The sequence below is a fragment of the Phyllostomus discolor genome, chromosome 2 (assembly GCF_004126475.2).
Source record: "Phyllostomus discolor isolate MPI-MPIP mPhyDis1 chromosome 2, mPhyDis1.pri.v3, whole genome shotgun sequence".
Classification (NCBI taxonomy): Eukaryota; Metazoa; Chordata; class Mammalia; order Chiroptera; family Phyllostomidae; genus Phyllostomus; species Phyllostomus discolor.
Window position 1 is genome coordinate 171054774 of NC_040904.2, and position 17771 is coordinate 171072544.

Genomic DNA, 17771 nt, shown 5'->3' on the forward strand with positions numbered 1-17771 from the left:
GGCCAACACCTACTTCTCACTACCTGAACCCATCATTTCCTGAACTCATTATCCTCTTTAAATGGATTCTCCTAATGACTTTCTCTCTTTTCTTAATAAGATAATCACCCCTTAGTCACTTAGCCCAATCTTCCTAGTTGCCTGTGATTTCACCGGTAGTCTCAAACTCCTCATCTCCCATCAGTTGTTGGAGCTGCACAAGATCCACACACCCCCATTTGCTGCCCACTGTCCCACCCCTGCTCCACACTGACCTGAACAATCTCAAGCCTGCATGACTGCAAGAGGCTCCAAAAATCCTTTTCTACTTCCTTTCTACTTCCCTAATCTCTCCATCAACAATTCCTGCTAAATTCTGTTTAAAGATTAATCTTGTCATCATCCTCCAACTTTTTTCTTTAATCCTCACCAGAGGACATGCTTATTGATTTTAGAGATGGGGAAGAGAGGGACAAACAGAGAGAGAGAAACACTGATGTGAGAGAGAACATCTACTGATTGCCTTTCATATGCACCCTGACCTGACTGACCCTGCAACCTGGGTGTGTGCCCTGACCAAGAATCGAACCTACGACCTTTTGGTTTGCGGGACAATGCCCAACCAACTGAACCACACTGGTCAGGGCTATCCTCCATCTTGTTCAAATACTTTCCTTGATTCAAATACCGCAGAGGAGGAGATAAAGTCCAAAACATGAGACTGGCATTAAAAGACCAAAGAATTTAGAGTCAACCTACCTTTCTATTGCACCTCCTGCTTTTTCCAAACACACACCTTTCACTCCAGTCAAAATGAACATGACCTTCTCAGTTTTTCCTCGCTCCAAAAAAACCTAAGTTGTTATCTCTTTTGCTCACACCATCTACCCCATGACCTAAAATGTGTAACAAATCCTTTGCATTATATCTGACTATTTTAATCTCACTCATGCTTCAGACTCAGCTTGGATCCCACATTGGCAGCAAAGTATTCTTTCGCCTTCCTGGCTCACCATGATCTCTCTTCTTGAATTCCCACAGCTCTCACAGTCTGTACTATTCATTTGATACTTGATCTGTACTTCCTTGTATTATCAGAGTAATTAATTGTTCATGTATATGTATCTTGTCTCTTTAACCAGATTTTAAATTCCTTAAGAGCAGAGACCATGTCTCATATTTTATGAATGAACAAATAGATACCTTCTACAGCTTACAACAAAAAGCAACACTGGAAAAGGTAACACGAAAAAAAACAAAGGAACATTAATATTTCTTCATTCAAATTTATCAAATACTACAATGTTTCTGGCATTGTTTTAAGCATTGAGCATTAAATGATAAGCAATACAACATAACCCCTGCCCTCTTAAGGTTTATGGTATGGCTAGAGAACCAGACATTAATGAAAATATTATATAAAAACCTTTATACAGAAGTGTCTGTATCTGGAAAAGAAACTATGTAATATAATATTATGAGGTTCAGAATCATTATCATACACTATACATTCCATCCGTGTTTTAAAATTAATACAGATTCTCCATACCTGTTACAAAACAAAAATAAAAAATAAGACAAATAACAGAAGCAGTTGTTGGAGGATGTTCTAAGATTCATCCTTGGATACAGTTATTCAGTCAGAAAGCATTATTTAGACCCTGGTTCACTTTGCCCTTCACAGAATTACTTTCAGGGACTAAAAACATCACAGAACTGCTTTTATGCTCTCAAGTGTGTGAAAGTTTACATTAAGACATAACAACATGAAATCCATTTCTGCATTTCCCATTTTACCATTCAGTGTCCTCTAGTATGAAACAAAGAAAAAAAGAAATTCTTACTGAAATTCAGGGCAAGAAAATCCCAGAATTAAGTGCAAAGAAAATTCCCCATATGAAACTTGTAATTTCATCATTTCTGATACTCAAATCTATATAATGCATCACATTTCTCTTTTTTGTCCAGGTTCCAAGGATGTTCAAAATCAACGAGAGAACAAAATTCATGAAATCAAACATATCTGATCTTCCCTGTGTGCGGTGGTCCTCATTTTCTATTCCTACTGTATTAAGCATATGTGTTGTTGTAAACCATTTCAGTTTCCTTTCTGGAATAGAAATTGCTTCTGAATAAGCTCAAAGAAATGAAATTCTCCTTGTAAGTCCTATCATCAGCATAACAATTTTCAATTTCCTTATTCATGGATATTCCTAATGTACAATCCTCCAAAAGCTAGGATACATTATTTGAACACATGCTTATTTTTTAACAGAATTTACCAAACTAATGGAAAAATATAAACTGACATTCCTGTGGAATCCAATTTCATAAATCTTAATAATATTTACCTCAACAGGAGTCAGTATTAAATCTAAAGAAGTTTTTCTAATATATTAATGTATCAATTCTGATTTCACATATGGTCCTAAATTATTTTCAACATTTGGGGAATCTGAGATCTGTGACTAATCTGAAATCATGAAAGTTTAGTGCTAATAGGTAGAGAAACTGACTCTCTCATATTATTCCAATCATAAAGTGAAGGGGAAAGAGCGATAATTTAAGATGTACTTAATCATTTGTGTCTCTGATAACATGTAATTTCCAATTTGCAAGAGCCACCATTTTTATGTGGGACAATTTCTGCTACAAATTATAAACCATGAGAGAGTTTCATGCTGTTGACTAAAATAGCCACAAAATTGTAATATCTATGTCACATTAAAAGATAAAACGTATAACCAATGAACTGGATTAAATCATGTGCTCACAGAACCATTTGCTCTTCCTCATGCATGCTTAAAATTGGTGATATTGTGTTGTCCTTTTGAGAGACTGTCCTGTGCTGTCCTAAGAAGAGACTTTCCATCATAAAATCAATGGGGGAAGACTCATAAGTTAATTAAGTGAAGATGCAATAAAAAGGGTAGTAGCATTCTATTTTGTATTTTTATTTGGGCCCTGGCTGGTGTGGCTCAGTGGACTGAACACCAGCCTTCGAACCAAAGGGATGCCAATTTGATGCCTAGTCAGGCAGGGCATATGCCTGACTTGCTGGCCAGGTCCCTGGTGGGGCGTGTTGTCCCTGGTGGGGGCACATGAGAGGCAACTACACACCGATGTTTCTTTCCCTCTCTTCCTCCCTCCTTTCCCCTTATTTGTTTTGTTGATTAGGAGCCACTTAAAGTTGAGATCATATGGTATTTGTCTTTCACCACCTGGCTTATTTCACTTAGGATAATGCTCCCCAGTTCCATCAATGCTGTCACAAAGGGTAGGAGCTCCTTCTTTCTTTCTGCTGCATAGTATTCCATTGTATAAATGTACCACAGTTTTTTGCTCCACTCATTGACTAATGGGCACTTGGGCTGCTTCCAGCACTTGGCTATTGTAAATTGTGCTATTGTGAACATTGGGGTGCATAGGTTCTTTTGAATTGGTGTTTCAGGATTCTTAGGGTATAATAAAAACAAACAAGCAAGCAAAACATAACTGGAGACATTGAAATAAAGAACAAACTGCAAGTAACCGGGGGGGGGGGGGAGGAAGGGGATAAAGGGGGAAGGAAGGGGAAGGGCTGTCAAGGAACAAGTATAAAGGACCCAGGGGCAAAGTCAAAGGTGAGTGGGATTGAGGGTGGGAGGTAGGGGTGGGTGGGGTAGGGGATGGTGGTGGGGTAAAATAGAGACAACTGTGCTTGAAAACAATAGAAAAATAAAAAATAAAATAAAATAATTTTTTCAGATTATCATTCTTTCTATAATGCCCCATATAATTTCACAGATTTTTAACAAGAACGGAAAGAAAAGGACTTCCCTATTGCCAGATAGAAGTGACAAGCTGACTACACTATAGAATGTCCCCTATAATAAGCAAAAATAAGGAAGTAAGTAAATAAATAAGAGACACACTTCTGCACTATTTTAAAATAATTTGTACTCCATATACCACTTTGAAATCTAGAATGACTTTTCAGGGCTGAATTATTTATACCAACAGGAAAATTAAAAAGTAACTATGATTAAATGTGATTTTAGTTAAGAGATTAAACTTTGCAATGGAATAACCTAACAAAATGTAGCAATTACAAAATAAGTGATCTGCCCTTATTATTAATACCATAACCTGGACCATATGATTCTCAATCAATCTTTAATATAAGCAGAAAAGCTTTTCTCCAACTGGATACTTTAGTCTAAGTTTGCCCTTAACTTTCGACACTGAACACATTTCCTGAATGGGCTACAAACACATCCAGCCGCTGCCTATAATGGGTATCTGTTGTTTTGTCTGCCCAGAACCCTCCACCCATTTTGAAAACTGACTCTTCTCCCGATACCCACCCCACAGTTAACCTCCTTTATCCCTATGTTTACTACACCGGTTTTTTCAATGTTTGGTGGATGGCCCAGCTAACACCCAAGTTCCTAGATATCCTTTGTATTAGTGAGCTTTCTCTCCACTCTACTTCACCAGCCCTCTCTAAAGACCACACCCCAGTTGGGAATTACCACAAAGAAGGACTGTAATCCTGTTACAACATGTGATCTAACCACACCCACCAGCCCTTTCTCGTCTTACTCTCATTTCACCTGTTCACTTTCATCTGACTCTTCGGGTCCTTGCCCACTTCTCCCAGGCCATCATCTTCCCCACCCCCTTTCCCTTATCCAGTCAGAACCCGCTATGAATCACATCAAGAACTCTTATTGGAACCTTCCACTTTTGTCCCAGGCTTTGTTCCCGATACAACAAGAGTGAGCAGTCCCACCCAGCTGAATCACTCTCAATTCTGTTCCAGTGACTGAGCTCTCAGTAGAGAAAAATTGTTCAACACGTCAGACTAGGGGCACTATAGCAGCTAAACCTCAACATCTCTCATTGATTATCAGCAACCCTTTCATTCATCCCTACTCCATTTGCTTCCACACCCCCTCAGGTTGCTGGTCAAACCTTGACCACTTTCTTAAATTCCTTGCAACATCCAAGTCTTCATGTTTAACTTTAGCTCTTCCTTCTTCATAGAGAAACAGAGGTGGCCAGATGGCAGCACATTCCCCTCGCTACTCCTCCACCTAAACACACCTATTAGAGTACCAACCTTTGCCTCCTTGATGACTGTTTCTGAGGAACGGGGGTCTCTCCTCCTGTCCTCTTTAAAGCCACTATTTCTACCAGGGTCCTAATCACAGACCAAAGAAACCTTCGTAGACGCTGTCTTTCTCCTATGTCTTTCCCTGCACTTCAGTCTAGCTCCTTCCCCTACAACAACATGCAGATCGGCCTCACTCCTCAAACAAAACCACCAACCCCACCAACAGCAATGACAAAAGTCTGCCCTTAGTCCTACCATTTTTAGCTACTTCCTATTCCCTTCTCCTATTTCCTCACCAAACTCCCTGAAACTATGTACATTTATAACAAATATAAAATATGTACATTTTATATATTTATGCAACAGAACCAGATGGCAATAGTTTGAGGAGGAAGTAGAGATTAAGAGAAATATATGTATTATTATACATACACACACACACAGATTGTTTGTTCATTCAATCCTTAAACCATTGCCGTCTGTTTCTAAACAAACTTCTAGACTGAAATACCCATAGGTCACCTATGATATTATAATAGCTAAATTCAAAATTCTATTACCAAGTTCTCTTCCCAATGGACTTAGAAGCATTTAAAACTTTCTTATTCCCCGTAATACCTACCACCTCTTTTCATATTATAAAATGTACTTGCTTAATGTCTTTTTCCTATAGGATGGAAATTTCTATGCATACCTTTTTGATTCACTATCTAGAACAGGCCTGGCATGTAATAAGTGAGCAATGAATATTTGTTGGAGAAATATCACCCCACTTCTGGCCAAAATCCACTAGGCCAGAGGTGGGAACTATACCCAAACTGGTCTGCGTCAGCCTCTTCCCTGAATGTTTAAACTTGGGAGCAAGAGAGTCAAGCCAGGCTCTCTGTGTGGATGTAAAACGGTCTTCAGTGTGAATGCAGAACAAAACAGGCATGACAGAAGAGTCAGGACAAAGGACACCCTGACAGAATTCCAGCCCCTGGTCCCATGTATCCCAATCATTAAAGTAAATTCTGTCCTTGGTCTCTCTGAAGTATCCCAAAATTCCTACACTAAGTTATCTTTTTATCTTAAACTAACTTAGTCTTTTTTTCTGTTTCTTACTACCAAGAGATTTCTTACTAATATACTCTTTTGTGGTTGAAGAAGCTCAAAATAAACATCCTAAAGCCAATTTTGATTTACTTATCGTATCATGGTTGAGTAATATTAATGGAGAAAGGGTTATTTTCATCTATTCCTAAATAAGATTATACATACATTCATTTTTTCCTCTAATGATAATAAAAAAATTTTTTAATTATCATTAAAAAATTATCATTTTTTAATGATAATTTTCCTTAGGCCTTCCCAAAACAAACTGTTAGCCAGAGAACAGCTGACAACCTAAGCTACAGCAGTGTGTAACAATTATGCTGGAGGGCAATCTGAAATGCATCTCAAATTCCGCATTCAGAAATGCCAAAGCTCTGTTTTGGAGAACAGATATCGAACAATTATGAACATGATACTCCATGGGTACTCACCAAACAAACGCTGGTGGAACAGAAACTTGCCAGCGATCAGTCCCGTGAGAATGGCGAGCAGCCACAGGAGCACCTTCAGAAGCCTCCAGCCAACTCCTCTTGGGTATTTATTTGTTACAAATGAAAAACAGTTTCCGACAACAATAACATTGGCTTCTGTTTGGCTATGAGAAACCGGGTCCTCCGCAAATATTAAGAAGTTAAAGAAGATGACCAAGTAAGCCACAATCATGCGAGACCAGGGATGCTGGAAATAATAACGAAAGTCTTTACCCATCCTTCAAAACTTCAGTTCCGTGGTTTGCCTGTATAAGAAAAGATACATAGGGTTACAGCAGAAAAGCAAATAGTCTCTCTCTCCCTCCTATATATTCAGACTTATAATGACTCAACAAAGAGTTATTCGGAAAAGATGGTACCTATTCCTACATATAGCACCAAGACAAGTCTGAGATTGAGGAGAGTAAATGTTATCCCTTCCCTACTATCTCATAACACCTATGGTCACCTCTGGGTTTAAGAGAGAAGAATAAAAGAACAGGGGAGAGGAGGGAGCACAAGAGGACAGAACACTCTAAAATTGGGACAATGACCGAGATGACATGTAGCAGTTACCTCAGGAGGAAATGCAGAGCAAGAAAAAAACAATGCAGTACTTTTTCCTTCCTTAGATTATTTTTGTTACAATTATAATACAAACTTGTTTAAAAATTAAAGTCAACAAGTCAACTGAGCACATATTCCTCTGCCCACGTCCCTCTCTCCAGTGAAGACCCCTTAATAATTTGATGGGTATACTTTCCGATGTCTTTCCAAACATTGACAAATGTATGTATGTGTATAGGCTTTTGTAAAAATGTCCACAGTTTAGTTGTCAATTTCAGCACAAAGTAAGTTTTATGAACTAGCTAAGTCTCTGGTAGGATAGGAGGGATTGGGCAACTTTGATTGTAGAAGTGAGGAGGAAGGAGATATCACACAGAAATGTACACCAAAGTTCAAGATTGGAAAATTAGTAGGATTTCTTTCCCCAAGTGGCGGAGGCCAGAATGCTCCATCTAGGCATATACAAAGGCACGGAGGCCACGCAAAACAGGTAACGTGCCTGCAGCACTGGGGCCTAACCTGGATGGGCATTGGAAGCACAGGAGCTTTCTTAAAATGCTGATGTCCAGATGCCACCCCCAAAGTCTTGCCCAGTTCTTCTCTCTTTCCTTTTTGGGAGCCAGTCTGCACATAAAGAACATATTAAGCCTGCCTGAATCCACCAGGGCTGTGACTGGGTGATGAGCCTAAATCTGGGGTTCAGTTTTAGTGAAACTATTTGGTGCTCAGACTAAACTATATCTCCCTTTTCCCCCCAATAATAAAGCTAATTAAATCTAGGATAAATATAATAATAAAGCCAAAATTTCATTACAATCTGCCAATTCTTTTTCTTCTTTCTCCAATGTATTTAGAATTGAGAGAGAAAAGAGAGACTCCTACAAAGCCTACAGTATTTGCCCTCCAGGCTCTGTGTTGGGGGTGTTTGCACACATTATTTCATTGTGGTCACCACAGCCCTCTGACATGCCATTGTCACTTCATTCACAGGCAGGGAACTGATGGTCTCACAGAGTGTGTACCTTGCCCAAAGTCGCCCAGTAGGAGAGCCCTGATGTGAGCCTCTGAAGTTTGACCCCAAACTCTGACCTCCAGCCCTGCAGGCAGCCAGATCAGCCTCCAGGCATTTTCCCTGCCTGAGAGGGCAGGTCCAGAGCCCAGTCCCAGGGAAGTTATCCCTTGAATGCCTTCTGGAGATACATTCTTCTCTAGAAACAGTTATATTAACTCTGTCATACATATTTCTCTAGCACAAGGGGGGAAATGTATATTCATTCCATACAGAGAGTTCGCAGAAGTAACACCTACTCAAGTGTGGTTGGTAGGGCAATAATATGGGTGTAATAATTTATAGCTTTAACTTGAACATTTCACCTAAAATGTCATACAGTGTGCTTGAGTGTGATATTGTTATGCTACAGAATTACGTGCTTATGATTTTGTAATAAAAGATTTTGTAATAAAAAGGGGCATTATTTGTACCAGACCCTATCTATATCTGCGTCCATCTATATCCATATCTATATCCACACATAAAGGATCAAACCACAAGCCTGAAAAGCATGAAATGACTCTAATTCACTGGATGATCCGAGAACAGGCTCCATTGTTCCCAAATCCCAATCCAACATTGTAGGCTGATGAATGTCAATTAAACCCACAATGTAAATTAATGAAGCCTTCAGTGTTTTAGAAAAGCAATGTAAACACACAAAAGGATTGGCCATAAAATTCAGCAAAACAAACAATCCTGTGCCTTGGATTCATAAACCTTCTAAGTAATTTCAAGTCCCTTGTGATCTGCAGGGTGCTCTGACACATCTGTTCCCAGGGACTGTGGCTCAGACACTTAGGAACAGTGACTATGGCAAGATTTTTCCTTCTTTCTTTTTTTTTTTAATGTGCAGTTCATTGCCCAGTACAGCTGCAGAGACCTGTGTGGTTCTCAGACCAAAAAAGAGCAGAGAAAGCAAGAAAAAAAAAATGAACATTGTGCGTTTTTGTGACATTCAGTATGCAAGGATGCCAGAATGGCTCAGGTGTCAACCCAATGTCATGCCACCTTTGGCAATGGCCAGAGACCACCCCACAGGAGAGTGCACAGAAACCACCTCAAAGCCAAGAAATCTTAAAGCAGAAGTGATTCCCATGTGCCCTCAGAACCGGGTAGGGGTATCGGCCAAGGGGTTTCTCTGGTGCTTCTCTAACCAGGGAGGAGTTCTGTTGTAGCTGCACCACACCTCCCCTCCCCGCTGCCTACAAACAACCGAGGCAGAAGAATTTAGAACACTGAATACATATGACCTTGATCTTTTTTTAAACAAGTGCTTTGTGCAGGGTTGACAAATACTTACTGCATTGTTGTTTTTAACTTCAGAATTTTGCTTTGTGGGCTATGTAATGTCTACATGGCCCAAGTTGAATTAGAATATTTTCAATATTCAATTTTTTAAAGATTTTTTATTTATTTACTTTTAGAGAGAGGGGGAAGAAAGGAGAAAGAGAGGGAGAAAAGCATCAATGTGCGAGGCATGTGCCCCACAGGGAATCACACTGGCCACCTCTCAGCACACAGGCCGGCACTCAATCCATTTAGCCATACCATCCAATTAGAATTAGAGTATTAGAGCTGAATTAGAGTATTCTTTTAAAAAGGTTGCAGATAGTTGTTCCTCTCCAGTATAAGTAGTTGAGTTGATCTGATTGGTAATGCACCACTGATGTTCACTCTGTAATTTTCCAGCGATGCCTGAGAACTAGACACATCCCCACCATCCGACTCCCTTTTTTAAGTACCCAGTAATGACATTACTAGATATATGCCACTATCAATATCTTGGTAGCCTCTGCTTTTTCACATAATGGACTATGAAGATATTGATAACTACAGACTCAAACCTTAATATGCTGTCTGATCCACAGGGCTTCAGCCATGGTTTCCAACTCTAGAGGTTCTACTATTTATACTTGATCTTAGAAATGCCACACATTTTACTACAAGCCAATAGTTCACCTGGTTCTAAAGGCTAAGAATGGAGAAGAATTCAAAGAAATACAGGAAAGAAGTAAGGACACTCAGGTTGGGAAGATACTTTGAACAGAGGCACGGGAAAGACGGCCTGGGACAGGCACAGAGAGGCAGCAATAGTTGTGTGTGGCTGAAACTCACGATGCTTGGGGGTATCTCCTGAGAGTTAAGGTAATTTGGGTCCCCATGAAGGAAGATTACACAAAAGCGTTGCTTCACATTTCACTCAGTAGAGAACAGGGAATCAGAAGTTTCGGAGCAGAAGAGTGATACAGTTGACAGGAGCAGGGTTTGGGGGAGATTTCTCCACCAACTTGAAAAATGATCAATTGGTATGAGGTGTGATGAGAGTGGGGAGACTAATTTAGAGGCAACTCCGACAGTTGAGTAAAAGATGACCAGGAAACCAGACCAAGGCAACATCAATGCCCTAACAATGATTGTGATCATTTGTTTCACTGAACCAAAATGCCAGGCCTTCCTTCCACACTGGGGCCTTTACAAATAAATGAAAACACTCAAGGACTCAGGGGCGTGAATGTCACGTTTCTTAACAGAGACCCTAGCTCAGGCAACAGTTTTTACACAATGATAAGATGATGAAGATGGAGTGCATCACTTAGATTAAAATATATTAAGGATGCATGTGGAAAAGTCCCTGGTGATCTACACAAGAGATACATTATTACTAGTCAAGTAAACCACAGTCAAAGCACAGTTCTGCTAATTCAGGTCTTAGCAGCTGGTAATGCCTAACGAGATAGCATGAACACTTTCCAATTTTCTTGAAGTTCTTTAGTATTTAGGTCGGAAAATTCACCTGTAATCCCTTCTAGGTCTTATTAAAGGGATGTACTCTGTGCCTGTACTCTGCCAAATATGTGGAAATTCAATGTCTTTAAAAAATAACTTTTAAAAAGACCTCCTGTGCTTTGCTTTGTATGGTGTGTTCCTGGTGACACATACAGCTGTGTTTCAGACAGTTCTCGGCTGTGTCAGCACAAGATGACAATAAGGCTATTTTCTTCAATTACCCAGTTGTGGCATTCTACTGATGTGGGTGAAGTTCTCTGCAGTTAACAGAACACTTTTACAATCATTTTGTTCAATCCCTAATATATAATCACTTTTAAAATTATATGACAAAAGGGAAAACAGAACTTTAAACTCATATCATTCCCTGAAAAGGCACATGATAGCCTATATTCACATCACATTCTACCTCAGTGCCTTTAATGGCAAAATCACACCATCAGAATGTCATTAAGATGATTCAAAGGAACCAGGAACATGTGCGGTGCAGCAGGCAGCCTACCGCGGTGGAAGGAATACGGCCCAGTTCTTCCTGACTCTGCCCCTCACTAGCTCTGTGACCTCGGGCAAGCCCCTCACCTCTCTGAGATTCCATTTCTTCAGCAGTAAAATCCTAATAAACGTACTTTCTTCACAAGGTTGTAATGAAGACTAAAGGAGATTTCATTTGTACAACGTCTGGTCGTTTCCCCATACTTTCGGTATGAAGACATTTGTTAAAACACAAGTAAGTTTTGGTCATTTCCATAAAAAATTGAGTGTGAAAATAATATCAATAATATATCACATTTATTGGGTGATTGTATATGCTATTCTCAGTGTGAAAGGATTTTTAATACAACAACTCTACAAAGAAGAAGTAGCCTTATTTTACACATATTGAAACCAAGGCTCAAAAAGCTGAAGCTACCTGTCCAAAATCACAGAAAATGGTGAAATCCAGAACTGTCAATTCCATAGGAACATTCGTCATTCGTTTGTTTGTTCGATATTTACAGATGGTCTGCGTGTGCCGGGTACTGGCCTGTGCTCGAGGGTTACTGACAGACAACGTCCCGTTGCCTTGCATGTCACAGCCTGATGTGGGAAACAGACATTGAACAGAGAAAAATTAAATACTGTGTATTTTAGAAAGTTATACGTTGATGGAGAAAATTAAGCAGGGGAATGTTAATAGAAAGTGTCAGGTGTAAGGGAAGCTGGAGAAGGCCTTATTATAAGGTGATGTCTGAAAAGAGATGTGAAGGAAGGGATAGAAGCAAGCAGATATCTGGGAAAAGAGTCATCTAGACAAGGGAACAAAACATTGCAAAGGCCTGTGCTGTGTGCATGATGAGTGCATGATTAGTGCGTGTAAGGAACAGCAAGGGACTCATGTGACTGGGCAGGGCACTGGTGCAGGGGAGCGTGAAAGGAGAAGAGGTCTGGGAGGTAGCAGCCATTATGGCGAGCCTGGAGGCCAGTGTGCAGCTGGGCTCTCCTCCTGTGTGAGGCGGGGAGCAGGAGAGCGGCACAACCTGACTTCCAGGTCAGAAGAGCCACTCTGCCTGCTGGTTGGAAATGTATCAGCTTCTGGATACGTTTGAAAGGAGGAGCTGACAAGATGTACTGATGGACTGGATGTGGACATGGCTTGGCAAAACCCAGAATGAAATTGCCATTTCCTGAAACGGGCAGTACATTTCCCGAGATGAACACCCTATGAAGCAGATAAAGACAACATAATAATAATTAATATTTGTGAGTGCTTCTTATGTATTGAGCTTTTGGCAAGCACTTTTCATGCATTATCCCAATCAGTTCTTATGCCAACCTTTTGGATTCACCAGTGAAGAAACAGATTCAGAAAGGTTATAATCTGCCCAAGGTCACATAGCTACCAACTAGCACAAACAAGCAGAAATACCTCTGCATGACCAAAGGTCAGTACTGTTTATAGTACTATGCTCCCTACACTGAGAAGTATAGAATACAAAATAAAGTTCCATTTGGAAGGAAGTAAGACTATGAGGAATATGGGTAATGGAATATTCAAGCCTTAAAAAGAGAAAACTCAAACATATTTACCTGGACCAGCCCTACAGTAAGGCAAGATCTTAAAATATTATCTTGAATTGTCGGATGAAAAGGCAGGTGTGAGGAGATGACACGTAACATTTTACATAATACAAGTCCTTAATTCAGGTTTTAAAAAATACAAATATCAATAATACCAGAAGTGAAGTTGGAACTTCTTACTTTTAGTCCAAGATAAAAGATCACACAGCCTTTTAAATAAAAAGCAACCTTTTAAATCAATCAATGAAACCACCATAAATGGCTTTGCGTATACCAGGATGGCATTTGTGGTACCCTAGCTAATTTGGAAGATCACACCCATAAATTACTTCCTAGCCTTTCTCTTCATGTTTTGTTCCAACCTTAAGTGATTTGGTTCCCTCATTCTCATCCTGCAGTCCTTGGGATAGCAGAGCACTAAACCAATGCAAGCTTTTAAAACAGAGAACCTGAAAGCAAAGGAGACCTGGGTTTCTCTTCTAGCAAAGACATTGTCAACTTTTCACTAAAATGGCAAAACGTTTATGAGCCTTTTCACGTTATGATGTTGAAAAATAATTGGCAATGAATTCTTTAAAAATGTTTAGACCTCCCTTTCAGCCACATCTGTTCATGATAAAGAATGTAATTACAACTCTACAGAAAGTAAGAGTTAATGAAAAAAAATAAAATTCACTCATACCTAAAATTATTTTTTTTAATGACTGGAAGTTTTAAAGCAGCAAATTAAGTAAAACAGACAAGTACTGGTTTCTGATCACAAGGATTAGATGGAGGTGGGATGGGGGTGGCGAGTGAATACCTGAGTCAGAATGTCAAAATCCACAATCTGAGTTAGAAAGTACATGGCAGAAACTCAATACTTGACAACAAAAACAAAAAGTAGCTTTTACAGGGATTCTACTACTCTTTATATTCCATAAATTGGAAGAACTTTTTTCCCCCTGAAAACAAAGCAAAACCCTGAAATCTTCCTAGAAGTCCTTCTATGGATTTCAAACAAGGTATCTTTTATAAATTACTTTTATTCAACATACCTTTACTCAAAAAAGTATTTTGGTTCATGAGACTTAAACCCACACATAAATACTGAAACAAGCATCATAGTATTCTGTGATGTTTACTTCTCTCTCTCTCTCTCTCTCCCCCCTCTCTCTCACAAACACACAGTTTATTGTTCCATAGCCGGTAGAATGAATAATGGCAGCTGAACTGTTATCACATGGGTCAAACAGACTTGTGGGCCTGCAGTAATGCCGAAAATGGGGATCAACAAATAGCTTTATTTAGTTATGATCCAGTTAGTAAACCCACAACACTCCGGTGCTGCTGCTGCTGCTGCTGTTTTCAAGGAGGACGCCCATAACTGCAACCTGTTAATTTAATTAACCAATGGTAACTAAAGCTTCTACTCAATCCCTAGCATCGGAACTAGTGAAGCGAGGAAAGTTCAAGGTCTGTTCTGGAGACGTCCCGTACCCCCTGGAGCTCAGGAGTTGGAGGGTTATCCACCAACAGCCTTCCAACCAGCATGCAGGTTCTCCTGCCCTTTCCCTAAAGGGCCGGGGGTCTGCCCCTTCCCAGACGCTGCCCTGCCTCCTGGCCCGCCATCCCTGGGAAACGGGAAGACAGGGGGGCCAGGGCATCGCGCCCGCCCGCCTCTGCATTCTCGGGCAGGGAGGAACCGGGCGGCACCGGGGCTGCAGGCGGCCGGCCGCGAGGGCTGCGCAGCGGCTGGACCGCGCGGAGGGGGAGGCGCGCCCAGCGCCGGGCCGCGTACTCACCGGAGGGGGCCGCGCGGGCTCGGGGCGCCTGCACGCCCGGGACACGGTCAAGCACAGCCCTGCCGGGCGCCCACGGCCTCGCTGGGAAGCGCGGCGAGACAGACAGGCGGCGTCTCTGCCGTGGCTGCTGTCACAGAGCTATAAATACCGGCTCGGCCCACACCCGCCGCCGCCTACGCCGGGGGCCCTCCGCACAGTCCGCCGGCCGCGGGTCGGGCAGCGGGAGCGCAAGGGGGACGGCGACGGCGAGGCGCAGGTGACCGCTGTGGCTCCAGCTGTGCGGCAACCTTCGCAGCTGGAGGCATGGCCTCCCGCCGCCCCCGCCCGCGCTCTCTCTGCTCCCCTCCCTCCCGCGCCGCGTGCCGACTCCTGCCCGCGGGCCGTGCGCGCCTTGGCTGCGGAGCCTGCCCGGGCCTGGCCAGCTTCTGCAGAACGAGAGGATGCGGGCGGCGGACGATTTAGGAACCCGGAGGAGCCGGGTGGGGGGTTTGGGAGGCGGCCGGCTTCAGCCTTGCGTGTCAGCAGCAAGTCCCTTCTTCCTGGGGGAACCGGCGGACTTCTGAAGCCCACCGTCCTGCAAGGGACCAATGAGGTTCCCAGGTGGAATGCCCACAGAGAGCCGCAAACTTTCTAATGCAGCCTCAGGTCACAAAGCATCCTTTCCGCTGTGGTCTCTTGGTGGCGTGGAGGAGTGGGGGTGGGAAAGATACAGAGTCTGTGAGGAGTGTAAGTCTTACACTTACTCTCCAGCCTGTATGGTCTGACACGCATATGCAAATATATCCACACATATTTGGAAGCACGAACATAAGTTCATACACACTTAGAAATGAACAAATATATATATATGTCTACATATGTACATACACATGTAAAACCACACAGATGTTATAAGGGCACACACACAGTTTTTAACTTGTCTGCAGTCTGAGGTTCTCAGTAGCCTATCATTCCGTAGTTCGTGCTGAAATGACGGATCTGCAGCCTAGGGGAGGAGGGCCCTTTGACCACATTTTACCAGTGCTTTTCTTCTTGATGTAGTCTCTCTTCCAGTTGATCTATCTGTGGCCTGTGTTCCCTTCCATGGCCAATAACAACTGCTACCTCAGTGTATAGGTTGCTCGTAATGTGTTAAAAGCTGCTACCCAGCATACTGATATTCCATGCTGATGGAAGTCATCACTAATTCGTATGTCAAAAGGAAAATAAGATAATTCATGTAGGCCTACAGTAGCAAACTGATGAGAAAATTAGCCCTTCCCCTGGACTGGCAGCATGATTCAGAAATGGGCTTGGTAGCCGAAGGGAGAGGTGTGCGGTGTCGGCAGATTTTACAATGGATTGGAGAGAGCCACTGCCAAGTCCTGTGAGGTGGCTGATGGACACAGTGACGATTGGGAGCTCGCTGCCATAGGTCTTCCAAGTTTGACACTTTTCCTAGCTTCTAAGAATGGCCACATTTTTCTACATTGTAGGAATAGTTTGTGATCACATAATGAACCTCTTGGCTTTGTAAGATTCTCTCTAGTGATGCTTTCCAAAGTTTTCCCAGAGAATTATTTCTTACGCTAGAACTTTGTACATTTGACTGTGATCTCGCTGTATTTTATTGCAGTGTCTTTTTCTCCCCCACTAAGCTATAAACCTTTTGAAGGCAGAGACTAAATCTTTCTCACCATTGCATCCTTAACAAGTAATGCAGTCAGTTATGGTAACAGCTCAGTATGTGGTAGATTAATCCTACAGATTAATCATCAAATTCTACTGTGCTTTTATAATTATGATTAGGATTATTTTACAAAGAATCACTGTTTATCATGGGTTTCATGTTATATCTGTTCCTTGTATCTCCATTTAAAGTAAGGAGTCTTCAGTCAGTTGAAACTAAAAAATATCAAATCTTCATAAACAATACAGCCTAATGCTGAGATCTGTGGCTTATTATCCTCACTCATCCCTCAAAATGCAGAAGGCACTTTTCCTGTCATTGAAACACAGTCTGTAAAACACATTGTGTCTAAAAAACTGGTGGGGTAAAAAACACTGAGCAGCTTCTCTTCTGTCTGTTGGGGAAACAGAACTCACTCTACTTCAAGATCGATTGAATTGCATGGGTGTCTAGTAGGATGAACTCAGTTAATCAGAACTGAAATGTCTAGCTTCAGTTACATGCATCTTGTTTCCCTTCCTTCAAATCTCTGTCTTTACACAGGTCTTGCTTCCTTTAATAACAATTTTAAGAATAAGCTCAAGCAACACTCACTATTTGCTCTTACGTTAGAGCTCTCCGGTTCTAAAGATGTAGTTCTCCAGGACCACTTCAACACAAAATATTGAAATAGGCCAGGCTTCTTCACTGGCAGTGCTCCCTTTTCGCTGCTGACCAAGAAGCGTGTGCCCTTGGCTTCAGCAGCCACCCAGGATCTCCATGTTAGCCCTACCTGAGGACCAGGCTGGAACACTTGATCTTGATCTTTGTCACAATAATAGGCAGTGACAAAACTCAACTTGTGGAAGGCTTATTGTATGCCTGGCCCATTGTATCCATTAAAACATTTCATCTCTGCAACAGACATGTATGATAGATGCTGCTAGTGACATTTCCATATTTACCTTTGAGAAAAGAGACCCACAGACACTGAGTGGTCCATGACTAGCCAGAGTGATGGGGTGAGGATCAGAAGGCAGCCCACACTTTAGCCCCTTACCTGAGACTTCCTCCCCAAAGACCAGGGCAGGGATGTGGGTTTTACAGTCAGGAAACCTGGAATAAGGAGGAACAGCATGAATTTTGTTTCTACCACTTAGGGATTCCAACCCTAAGCAAATTGCTACTTTAGAATTACAGTAAGAATCCCTAGATCAGCTTTTCTCCATTT

At 41.7% G+C, this 17771-nt stretch overlaps 1 protein-coding gene across 1 annotated transcript in view; it reads right to left on the reverse strand.

Annotated features, from left to right (window-relative positions):
- TMEM117 (transmembrane protein 117) overlaps positions 1-15242 on the reverse strand; it is a 401294-nt gene extending 386052 nt beyond the window's left edge. Inside the window, exons 1-2 of the mRNA XM_028532914.2 lie at positions 14893-15242; positions 6604-6908 (exon numbers count right to left, since the gene is read on the reverse strand). Of these exons, the coding sequence (XP_028388715.1) occupies positions 6604-6880 (277 nt within the window). The 5' untranslated portion in view covers positions 6881-6908; positions 14893-15242. The remainder of the gene's footprint in view (positions 1-6603; positions 6909-14892) is intronic.
- Positions 15243-17771: the final 2529 nt, after the last annotated feature.